The sequence below is a fragment of the Drosophila montana genome, unplaced genomic scaffold, assembly GCF_035044405.1.
Source record: "Drosophila montana isolate Dmon_TW-CO22-7 unplaced genomic scaffold, ASM3504440v1 contig_3325_1, whole genome shotgun sequence".
NCBI classification, from domain to species: Eukaryota; Metazoa; Arthropoda; class Insecta; order Diptera; family Drosophilidae; genus Drosophila; species Drosophila montana.
Window position 1 is genome coordinate 279,764 of NW_026998209.1, and position 12,135 is coordinate 291,898.

At 41.8% G+C, this 12,135-nt stretch overlaps 1 protein-coding gene across 1 annotated transcript; it reads right to left on the bottom strand.

The window, feature by feature from the left end:
* Nucleotides 1–6,459: 6,459 nt before the first annotated feature.
* Nucleotides 6,460–11,888, bottom strand: pico. Its single transcript, XM_064691086.1, has 3 exons — nt 10,750–11,888; nt 7,016–9,516; nt 6,460–6,930 (listed from the first exon to the last, which is right to left on the bottom strand). Exons 1-2 carry the CDS (start codon nt 11,678–11,680, stop codon nt 7,058–7,060), a joined length of 3,390 nt encoding a protein of 1,129 aa, XP_064547156.1. The 5' UTR covers nt 11,681–11,888; the 3' UTR covers nt 6,460–6,930; nt 7,016–7,057.
* Between the last annotated feature and the right edge of the window lie 247 nt (nt 11,889–12,135).

A 12,135-nucleotide genomic window follows, 5' to 3' on the forward strand; every position in this document is an offset into this window, starting at 1 on the left:
CTCGTTCGCGTTCGGCTGTTATCCTTGTCGCGTCGTTGGCTCCTGTGCGCCTTCCGCATCTTCTTCTTCTTCTTCCCACTGCTGCGAATGATGTTTGTCCTGCTCGGCAGGCTTCGTGCCTGCTGTCGCCTTGCGCCTGGTCGGTTGGTCAGTACGTGGAAATTAAAATGCGTAAATTTGCAAGGCTTCAAGGGCGTGTGCGTGTGTGTGTGTGTGTGTGTGTGTGTGTGTGTGGGCGGAAGTATGCGTGTATGCTATCTTTTTCTCCAGCATCGTCAACTCCGCGTCGTCGTCCTTCACATCGCACAGTGGACACAATTTGGGCAGGACAGACTTTACTAGGCGTTATAGTTTATATATTTATATTTTCAATAATTATTTAAATTATTATTTAATAATTTTTTTTTAAATAGAATATCTTCAAAAATTTCAACAATTTTTTACGTAATTGGTGTTACGCCACTTGAACATAATGTTATTCTGCTGATGTTAGCAATTGAACTGAATGTTAAGTGACTGTTAATTGAAGCCTCGCTGTTAACCTTAACATAAAGAGAGCTCTACTTAATATTTCTCAATACCCGAGCATTATTCACAACTTCTTTTGATTCTGAGCCTGACATATGCGATTCATATCATGACTCTTATGCTTTACAGTTTGGCATTAACATTCCTAACGCTGTTGAGCAACTGTTAGTAAAAGTTACACTGTAAGAACTAACATTAACAGCGTTAGGTAACATTTAGCTTGACTTATTCGAATTTTGTATTCACCAAACTGAGATTTTGTGCCATTGCCATCAAAGTGAAAACGAATTGTAGCGCCGCCGGGAAACATCCTGGCACATCCTGTCCAACCGCCCAAATGATTGGTGGCACCTCGTGCGTTGCATGAATCGCACATGAAACAATTCAATCGTCGCATTCGGTTCACTTCTCCCGGCTACGATTGCATATGCTACCTCACACCCAATCAATTGACCTTTTTCTTTTAGTGAGGTGGGTTGAGCTGCGCTTCGTTGGCTTCGGGTGAGTGCTGGTTAACTTCCCGGCCCGTTCCCCGCACTCCTCAGCCCTGGTCTCCTGCATCGCTGAAGCATTAACATGATTTACTGATCTGTTCGTCTGGACCCCTTTTTTCTTGGCGTGCTCGTTGATTGCTGCGTTGTGCCTTTGATTTTGACTAATTTTGGATTGCTGCGAGACTTGAATACTCTTGTACAATTGCTCCACATTACTATAGTTAATTATATGTTCTAAAGTCTATGTAGGTAAGGTATCTTTATAGTCCAGTTAATAGAAAACCTAGCACTTACTTGAATGCCTGAGAATCGCATAGTAGGGGGTCTTATGTTTTGTTTAATTTGCAGCACAGCGGGTAGATCTACCTTAAAAGTAAAGTTAACTTGGTCAGAGTTTTGTATAACATACACACTTACTTATGTGCATATATGCATACATGCATACCTGCATGCATACATGCAAGCATAAATACATGCATGTTTATAAACATACACATACATACGTACATGCATACATGCACATGCATACATACAAACAAGCACGTTTATAAGTCTGCCAACACACTTTTTTAACACAACACTTACGATCAAAGCATGAAAATCTGCAGGACTTACTTGAATTTTTGAGAATCGCATAGTAGGGCGTCTCATGTTTTGTCTAACTTACAGCACAGCTACCTAAAACAAAAAAGTAAACGTGTACTCAGAGTGTTGTACAAGATAACAAACACATACACCTACATGGATACATACAAACAGACATGTATACGTACATGCATACGTACATACATACATACAGAAATGCATGAATGCATGCATACATACATTCATACATACATATATGCCTACAAACATACATACATACATACTAAGATTCATACATACAAACAAGCACGTTTATAAGTCTGCCAACACACACCACCTACGATCAAAGCATTAACATCTGTAGCACTTACTTGAATTTCTGAGAATCGAGTAGTAGGGCATCATACATTTTATTTAATTTGCAGCACTGCGGGATGAGTTACCTAAGAAGTAAAGTTCATTTGGTATGCGTTTGGTGTCGGATAACATGCGCATAATGTACATACATACATACGCACATACATAGATATTTACATGAAAACGTATAAACATATACGTATGTATCCATATGAACGTACAAGCATGTATATATACATACAAATATATATGCATAGCTATGCAGGTGGGCATGTGCATACCCTCTACTTTGTGAGACCGGAGACGGGTCCGCCTATGCCTGGATATCTGCAGGACTTTTTCTATGGTGGAAAGACGACGACTCGGTGCTGCAGACTCGGGGGATAGAAGAGGCGACAGCACCTATTCAAGCATGGATACGTGGGATCTCGACCTTGCGCCTGCTTCGTTTTGTGGCCTGGTACATTGTTGCACCACCTTTGGCCAGAGGAGCGCATATAAAATCAAGTTGTCAGCTCTGGAGGGTGAATAAATAAAACACAAATGTTTCTAAATTTGTTTGTTTTCGTTTTTTTGTTTGTTGGATTTTAGGCATTTTGTTGCATTTATTTCTCATTGTTGCATTTTTTTTAACACATTTTCCTCGCAATGCTTTTCTTTGTTTTGTTTATGTGTATTGTTGTTGTTTAGTTTGTTTGTGTGTGTGTGTTTTTTTTTGTTTTATTTTCATGTGGTTTTTAATGTTTTTATCAAAATTACAAAAATTCCATTTGAATCGGAATATAAGGTATATATGTATGTATATATATTAAATGTCTTGTTGGAAAAAATCGTATCAAATGGCAACATTGTTCACTATATAATAGACCTGCAAAAAATTTCATTTATTTTTCATTTGTTTACATTTATATACTCTTCTTCTACCACTCCCATTTTTTTTTTATTTTTTTATTTGTATTATTCTTTACTGCTGTTTATTTTAATTAGTTGTAGTAGTTGTAGTTTGTATTTGTTTTTGTTTTTGTAAATTTGTAGTTATGCATAGATATTTATGATTTTTTTGTTTCTTTTCTTTTATAATATTAGTTACGAGTTATATATTCATAATGAAGTTGTTTTTGTTTGTTAAAGTCTCTTCTTTGTTTGTCTGTGGCTGCTTTTTGCTTATTTTTGCTTTAAACTTTATTTTAGTTTATTTTGTAGTATCGCTTATTTTATTCCATTTGTTTGATTTACTTGAGGTTTACATTTATCAAAAAAAAAAAGAAGTATAAAAACAATAATAAAAAACAAAAACGAAAAAAAAAAAAACAATGCAAAAATTTGAAATAAATATTTTGTTTCTGTATATTTTATAAAAATCCGCTTAGTTAGCACATACTTAAAGTATTTTCCAATTTTTTTTTAGTACGTTTTTCCATTCTCCTTTTGTTTTTCTTCTTCGATATTATGCTATAAAAATTGCTGTTTTTTTGTTTTCGATTTTATTTATATAACTTATGCTAATTGAATTAAGTTTTAGTACATTGATTTAGCATTTTGCAAGTCCTTTTTTTTTTTTTATTTTTTGTTTTCATTTCTTTTCTTTTTTTCACGCCAGCGCCTATGGCACATTTCTTATCAAGCATAGCATTTATATATATATATTTATATATGTATATATACTTTTTTTTTATTATTATTTTTTTACTTAATTTTGTTTTCAGTGTACCTATATAATAATAGTATCTAAAAAATAGCTTCATGTATTTTATATAAATTCAGTATTTGTTTTGATGCAAGCTTTAAAAATTGGCATTTTTCCATTAGTTTAAATTTTAGTTAAATAAGCAAACACATACACATACACATGCACATACACTTACACTTTTACATATAGAAAAGTCAATGTAAAATTCTATTGCATATATATGCTCTTCCCAAATTTCATCTTCATTTTATATGCCAGAGCAAAAACAAAATGCAAATAATACAATTTAGCATTCTAATCATGATAATAATAATAATACAATTTGCGAGCTGAGAACATAGTACTATATTCCTATTAAAGTATGCTGGCAGTCGGGCAGTCATCAAATCCATTCATTATAGGACAGACTTTTTCGATCATCTTCTGTTTTTTGCTTTTAATTGTGCCATCAATTTATTTAGTCATATCTGAACGAACAACTGTTTAAATAGCCTCGCCTTGGTCCTAGCATGCTGAATACGAGCCGAGTTCTAGGCCATATATGCTCCAGCTTAGCTATATTCTTGTTAATCGTTACAATCATTCAATATTCTTTCAAACATTATATATATTGCGCATCGAACGAATCACATCGCTATATTTCTATTAACTGAATTAGAAACAATTACATTCGCATTTAAGCCCGATCTCGAAGGGTTTTTCTGTCAGTTACGATGGAATTTTGACATCAAATATATTTTTAAAGCAAACGAAGTATACCATAGTTTTTTCTATTGGTAAAACTCTTTGCAATTTGAACAATTTTGCCAAGGACATTGTTCTGCAAGAGTTCTGCAAGGCTACTCACAGTGAACTATAATAGTATGTATATATTTCGATTTGACTGCACTTTCATCATTTGTTGTACTTAAACATAACAAAGTTAAATTACAAAAGCTAGATGGCTGACATAACATATTCATATTGTATATATAGATATGCCCATATATAGGTATTATCAGCAACATTATTAACTTGGCTTTGCGTTCCATTGTGCTGATTATATCTGTGTGAAGGGGGACGGGGGAGAGAGTGATGGTTAGATTTTGCGCTAAAATTATACAACAAAATGCAAAACATGGCAAACCAGTTACAAATTACAGTTACTCGTTACTCGTTACTCGCTACTCGTTACTCGTTACTTGTTACAGCTACTCGTTACAATTTGATTTTGGTTCTGTTCTGTTCTAGTTGATTGCTGGACATGAAGAACCATTAGGAACGCCTGCTAAATACCAATACAAATCGAAAAGAAATTTACAAATAAAAAAAAAAAAAAACTAAACTAAACAAAGAATAAACAGTTATTAGATTTAGTTATTGGCTGCGGTCTCTGTCCAGATTTGCAGTAAGTACAATTCCAAAACATATAGGCAGCGATAATATGCAAAGCGAAAGCAATTTTTAATGACATTCTCTATGTATGTTTTTATCTATATATATATGTATATATAAGACTTATATATTTATATGCATATGCACTTAGTATGTATAGTCGTATATCAACTTATTTGTATATATAATTATGTATATGATGCATTAATTGATTAATAGTTGTATAAGGCTTGCTTGCAACATAGTTTTTTTTTTCTTTTTTTTTTTCATTTTATTCCATGGTGTTTCCCAGGCGCATTTAATGCACGGCATCAAAAAATTAAATCAAAAAAAATTGTTAACAATCAAAAAATATATATATATATATATATAAACAAGTTAATGCAAATGCAAATGAAAAAAAAAAATTGTATTTCTATATAGGCATACATATATATTGTTTATATAGTACAGAACAAAACATTGTGGCTCGTTTTCTTTTTTTTTTTTACAATCTAGCAAGCTTAAACATATTTTGTTTTGAAATTTCTTAATTTGATTTTGCAATTTATTGTAAACTATTCGAAATGTGTGCGGCAGCTGTTTCGTTATAATATTAACTAAACGATTATTGAACATAATCAACAAATATACATATTTATATTTTGTTATAGTGTGTGTGTGTGTGTGTGTGTGTGTGTGTGTGTGTGTGTGTACATGCCCTTGTCTCAAATAAATAGTTGTTATCTCTAAGGAATCTCCAGTATGTATATAAATATATTATATAAACATATTGGATCTCAAATTCCTCAACTGAACTAAATTGCGGTTTTCTTTCCATTTGCATTTAAGTATTTCTACAGCGCAGTTCACTCGAATAGTTACACTGCCAAAAGGGAAATACTACACGTTTTTGTATAATAGGTACAATAGGACAGACGGGATGGATTTGGATTTGGATTTTAGCTGCGAATACACCCAAATTGGAAACTTATCAAAACTTAATGAGCATTTCTTTTAGCTTAAGTACTAAATAAATATGTGCTATGAAAATTTACGTTTCTTCGTTAAAACATTTGCAAAATAGACAACAAAAGTTGCAGCCAATAATACATTCGAATTGAAGCAATCAATTTTGAAAACCGCAAATATTGCAACAAAGTAAACAAATAAAATAATAAAATAACTGAATTTCCTAAAAAAAAAGTTTTCTATTGGGCAAATTGTAGAAATATTTTATTTAAATATTAAGTTTGCGTTCAATTTTGAACATTTTAATTAGATTAACAACTATTTACTATTTTTTCTTTAATTCAAAAAGATTTGTGTCAAATGTGATCCAACAATAGAAAATGAAATTAAAACATATAAAAAATAATGATTAAAATAATAATCAGACAAATAATAATGAAAAATGAATAATAAAAATAGTAAAATAAAATTATATCAAATTTATAAAAGTAAAGCTCATTAACTAAGGATAAGCATTGGGCCCATATATTCTTAACTAAATTGATAACAAACCAAAAATGTTACCTTCTGCTCATAAAAACCGAAACTTTCTTTTAAAGTTTGAACACATATTTAAGCAGTGCACCTATTCAAATGCACAGCGCTGTACGTGCAATCGTACAGTCAGTATTATGCAAGTTTAGAGAGAAAAACTTTGGCCGCACACATCAAAAATAGGCTAAAGAAGCTGAACTGAATATATAATACTTGAGAAGTGGGCGTGTTGACGCCCCCAGACTTATGTACTAGTATTTAGGGTTGTGTTTCGCTTTTTTTTCGCTCTTAGTTAGGAATTTGTTTTTGCACTTAAGTTTAGACACGTAGAAATTGTTGTTGTTGTTGCAGGATCGTTGAAGCCAGGAGATCCGAAATGAATGAGAGAGAGAGAGAGAGAGAGCGAGACCGTGGCACCTGCAGAGAGCAAGAGAAAGAAAGAGAGTGAGCTAGGCCTTGGACTGAATGGAATGGAATGGAATGGAATGGGGTGTCTACTCACTGCACTGGCGACAACTCTGCTGGAGCGAGGATCTCGCTGTATCTAGACACGATGCGTCAGATGCGTGGAATCGCTTCGTTTGGGCGGCGGCGGCGGTGGACGCTTTTTGCGCAGCGCCGCTGTTGCATCTGCCACAGCCGCTGGCGGCGGCACTGGCGGCGGACCAGCTGCATCCACTGTGGTTGTGGCATTGTTGTTGCTGCTGTTGCTGTTGCTATTGCTGTTGGTGGTGTTGCTGGTGCTGGTGCTGGTGCCTCCCGCCCCATTGCTCTGGGCATGGACATTCTCGTAGAGCGCATACTCGTTGTGCGCATATTCGTAGTGCTCCTGCACCCAGTGACTGACATTGGCCGTCTCGCGATAGTAGTGCGAGGAATTGGCGCCCGAGTTGAGATTGTGGGCGGCAAGCAGATCCTCGTTGTTGAAATCGCGAAAGCCGAGCACCTCGTGCGGCGTTGTTGCCGGCTCCAGTTTGCATTTCTGTGCCACCTGCCACTTTTTGCGCATCACACGCTGCAGATCCTTGAGGAAATCGCGCGGCGGATTCGATGCCGATTCCTGCAGACGCTTCGGCGATGTCACCACATCGCTGCCGTTCTGGCTGCAGCCGGACAGCCGCGACAGATCGGTGCGTGGCGGCAACAGCGGCCCGGGCGAGTAGATAGGCTGCGGCTGATAGCCGGGAATCCCACCGACGCTGACGCCGGTGCCGGCGCCAATGCTACCGTTGGAGCCTGTGCTGAGCGTTGTGCTGGGCGCACGCATCGGCAACTGCGGCTCCGGTGAGCACATCTTGCGGCGCAGCAGCACCGGCGAGTCCGCAAACGAGACCTTCTTTTGCACGGGCGCCGGCAGCGGCGGCAACTGGACGACTGCAGCGCCTGCAGCGACGCCGCCCAGGCCGGCGGGTCCCACATAGTCGGGCGGCGCTTTGTAGGGTGGCGCCGCTTTTAGCGTTTGCTTCACAGCGGGCTTCATCGGCTTTGCGGGCACCGCGGGCGGCAGTGTGCCATTGCTATTGGGCATGACTATGCCCATGCCCATTCCCATGCCCATTCCCATGCCCATGCCCAAGCCCATGCCTATGGGCATGCCCATGCCCATGGACATGGGCGTTGGCGTCAGTGGCGATGTGGGCTCCACATAGGCCAGCACCTCCTCGGGCGGCGGCGGCGGCGGCAGTGAGGCCAGCGATAGCTGTGATCCGTACACATCCTGCTCGTCGGCATGCAAAGCGGGTGGCGGCGGCGGCGGTGGCAGCGAGTCCAGCGACAATGTGGACGAGCACATGAGCTCCGCATCGCTGAGACCGGGCGGCGGCTTAGCACAAATGCTGGGTGTGGGCGTCGGCGTTGAATTGCTGGACGACGAGGAGCCGCCATCGTTTGTCGCCGAGCAAATCACCTCACGCTTGACCGCCGCACTGACCGCCACGACCGGTCGACGCTTGAGCGTGCCGCCGCTGCTGCCGTTGCTCTCCTGCGATTTGCGGCGACTGTGCCGTCGCGTCAGTGTGCCGCTGCGCTCCGGCGAGGCAGCCGATTCGGCGACCGATGTGGCGACTGCTGTTGCCACCGCCACGGGGCCGGTGATTATTTCGCCCACTTCCTTGAGCTGACGCGTCATTGTGGTCAGCGGCAGATTGGGCTTCATGGAGGGTTTACGCTTGATGGTGCCGGTGGTGAACTCCGAATCGAAGGCATTATTCTCATCCGACAGGCAGCCACTCGAACTGGAGCTGGAGGCGCGCGAGATCCGGCCGCTGCTCGAGTTCGACATGCTGCTTATGGCCGAGGAGACGCTGCCGCATTGCGATGGCACCGCCGACGAGATGCTGCTAATCGATTCGCTGCGCATCGAGGCTGCAAAGCTGCCGCTGCCGCCCGTGCCAGCGCCCGAGCACAGCTCCTCCATGAGCAGCTTGTGATTGTGCCACAGCTGTTTGCCATATTTACAGATGCGTATGGCGGTCAGCCAGCGATCCAAGGTGCCGCCATCCTCGGCACAGAGCATTTTCAGCGAGCGACAGGATTTGCCCAGCGACGAGTCCGCCGCGGACTTGAAGCCAAATGTATAATCTGTCGGAGATTTGTATTTCTTGCGCCAGCCCATGCCCGTATAGACATTGTGGCCGCTGAAGAGCGTCAGGCAGGCGAGATCGCGTGTGTTCTTCGTCTTCTCCTTGGGGAAATAGTAGAGGCCGGAGGAGCGCAGCACGAAATGATGACGCTTCCAGGCCTTCTTCGGATCGGCCTTCATATAGAGCGGCCCGTCCAGCTGCAGCTGGGCGTGCGTCTCAAAGAACTCCTCCAGCAGCATGTGACGCGTCTGATCATCATGCTGCGAGCCGGGCGCCATCTGTGGCCCCGGCAAATAGAGCTCGGGTTTGGCAAATAGCGCCACCTTATCCGGACGCTGCTGGAACAGCACACGATTGCCGGCATCCGAATTCCATGTCATCAGATTGTCCACCAGCAGCTCATGATCCTCAAACAGACGCTCTGCAACAAAGATGACAAACTTGAATTCTTGAACCAATTCTTCCTGGCCACAAGCAAAATGTATGTGGGCAATTCCAGAGCCAAGACTCGACATCTGTTCACAACAGCCGCTAATCTCAGCGGGAAACGGACAAGTATTTTGCAGTGGAATAAGATTCTTCCATTCTCTAGAGACCTACTTCCTTATAGTTCTATCAGATCTCGCCTAGCACTAGACCCAAACGTCTTTTAGACCTCGTTCGTGCCTCGGACTGGAGCCAAATGGGTCTCTCGCGGACGAACTGCTTCAAGTAGCAAGATTTTGTCTTGAAATGGAGACACGTTTTACGTGACAAGCAAAATGGAAATTGATTTTCATTTGCATCTGCGATGTAAACTTTTTTCTCAATCGAAAAAAATGCACTTGGCTTCAAATTAATAATTATATCTTTATATAATTTGTTTGCTTTATTTATTTTTTTTTTTTTTTTTTGGATGCAAGCGATAAAATTAAACGCGACGTTTCACACATTACGTGACATATTTTTATATAGTCTATGCCCATTGAAAAAGTTGCAACAGGCGGACGGAGGCATCCAAGAAAGCTTCTACAATCTTGGCCATTAAAAATGGCTAAAAGGGGTATAATGTATTTGTGCAAATGTATGTAACAGGCAGAAGGGAGCATCTCCAATTCGATAAAGCACATATATTCTTGATGGGCATCAATAGCCGAGTCAATCTAGACATGTCCGTCCGTCTGTCCGTCCGTCTGTCCGTCCGTCTGTCCGTATGTATGAACGCAAGGATCACCCAACCTATAAGAGTTAAAGACCTAAAATGGTATCTAGCTCCTTCTAGTGCCCGCGCAGTACGAATTCCGATAATCGATAACTTGCAACGTTTCCAAGTAATCGATAAAAATCGGTTTTTTGAGCAAATCTCGTTAGTTATAATAGCTAGAGTCACCAAACTTGACATGTCGCTTACATATATATATATATAATATATATATATATATATATATAATAGTATATATATATATACATATATAATAGTATATATATGTATATACATATCCAGTATATTTTCTTTATTATTTGATCCATTCGTCTGTCTGCCTGTCTGCCTTTCTATCTCGCGTCAATCACAAGCGTTACAAGATTATCACTTGCGTATATTTTCTTTTCTGTGGCTGGCTTAGCTCTACTCTTGTGGAACTGCTCATATACTTTGCCTTTGCTATCCACTCACCCATTTGCAGATCACCCAAGTGCTCGACCAGCGCCCACGTGGGCTGCATCTGCACATGATTCTTGTCGGCCAGCAGGCGCGTCACATGGCCGCAGCCCATGCGTTCATCCACGAGCAGCGACTTGGACGCACCATCGGATGTGAAGGCCTTGACAAAGAGACGCCTTACCGAGGCGCTCTCGAGCTTGTGCAGCGCCAGTTGTATTTTGGCTGCCTTTGTTGAGGACTGCAGCGGCTGCTGATGATGTTGCTGCACCTGTTGCTGTAAATGTACTTTCTGCTGTTGCAGCAGCTGCTGTTGCTGCTGCAGTTGCTGTTGCTGCTGTTGTTGCTGCTGCAGCTGTTGTTGCAGCTGTTGCTGCTGCTGTTGCTGCTGCAGCGAGGTGTTGGACGAGGCGGACGACTCGCTGGAGAGCAGCGAAACGGTGTCACTAAATGCCGAATCATTGTCCGGCGATTCGGTGCGCGGCTCACGTGGCGTCACAACGCCCAGCGTGATGCCCATGGTCATGTGTCCAGCGGTGATGCCCATGACTCCAATTCCTCCGCCTCCGCCTCCGCCTCCACCGCTGCCGACGCCGTTGCCGTTGCCTGCAGCAGCACTGAGGCCAATGCTGCTCGGGCCATTGCCATTCTCTGAGATGCCCGACGAGGAGGATGTGGTGCTTACATCGCCGGATATGCTGCTGTTTGTGCGTGAATGTGTGCGCGACGAGGCGGCCGATATGGAGGCCAGGCCAGGTGGCGGCGGTGGCGGTGGCGTAGCCAAACCTCCGCCAATATTAGGACCAACATTGGCACCGACACCGGCGGCAGCTGCCACGCCGGGCAGAAAGCTCGCCTCACCGTAGCTGATCTGGGCCTCGAGCAAGCTCAGCTCGCCGAGAATCAGATCTAGTTCGGACTCTTGTGTATCCTCCAAATTGGCCATGGAGATGCGATAGGAGGCGTGCGTTTTGGCGTCCGGCGTCGTTCGTTCGCTGTGCTTGCGCAGTTTGACGGCGCCAGCGCCGCTCGAATTATCCCCAACGCCCAGCAACTTGTGCTGTGGACTCCCGCTGGTGACTGCACCAATTGCCTCCGATCCTTCGCTGGCAGCGCTGCCAACGATGATCCCCTGGCTTATCCCCTGACTTATCTGCAAAGAATCGAACACAAGAAACACAATTACAAATAATTCAAATCGAGTCTAAATCAACAACGAATGTGAAGCTAGATAAAATATACTATAATATATATATACTATAATTGAGTCCAATTTGAAACGGCTGCCAATTGAAATTAGCTTACAAAGGGTTCAAAATTATTCTTAAATAGCATATATGTTGATTTAAGCGCACTCGGATGCGGCTCAAGCCCTTTTTGACTCAGGCTTACAGCCTAAAT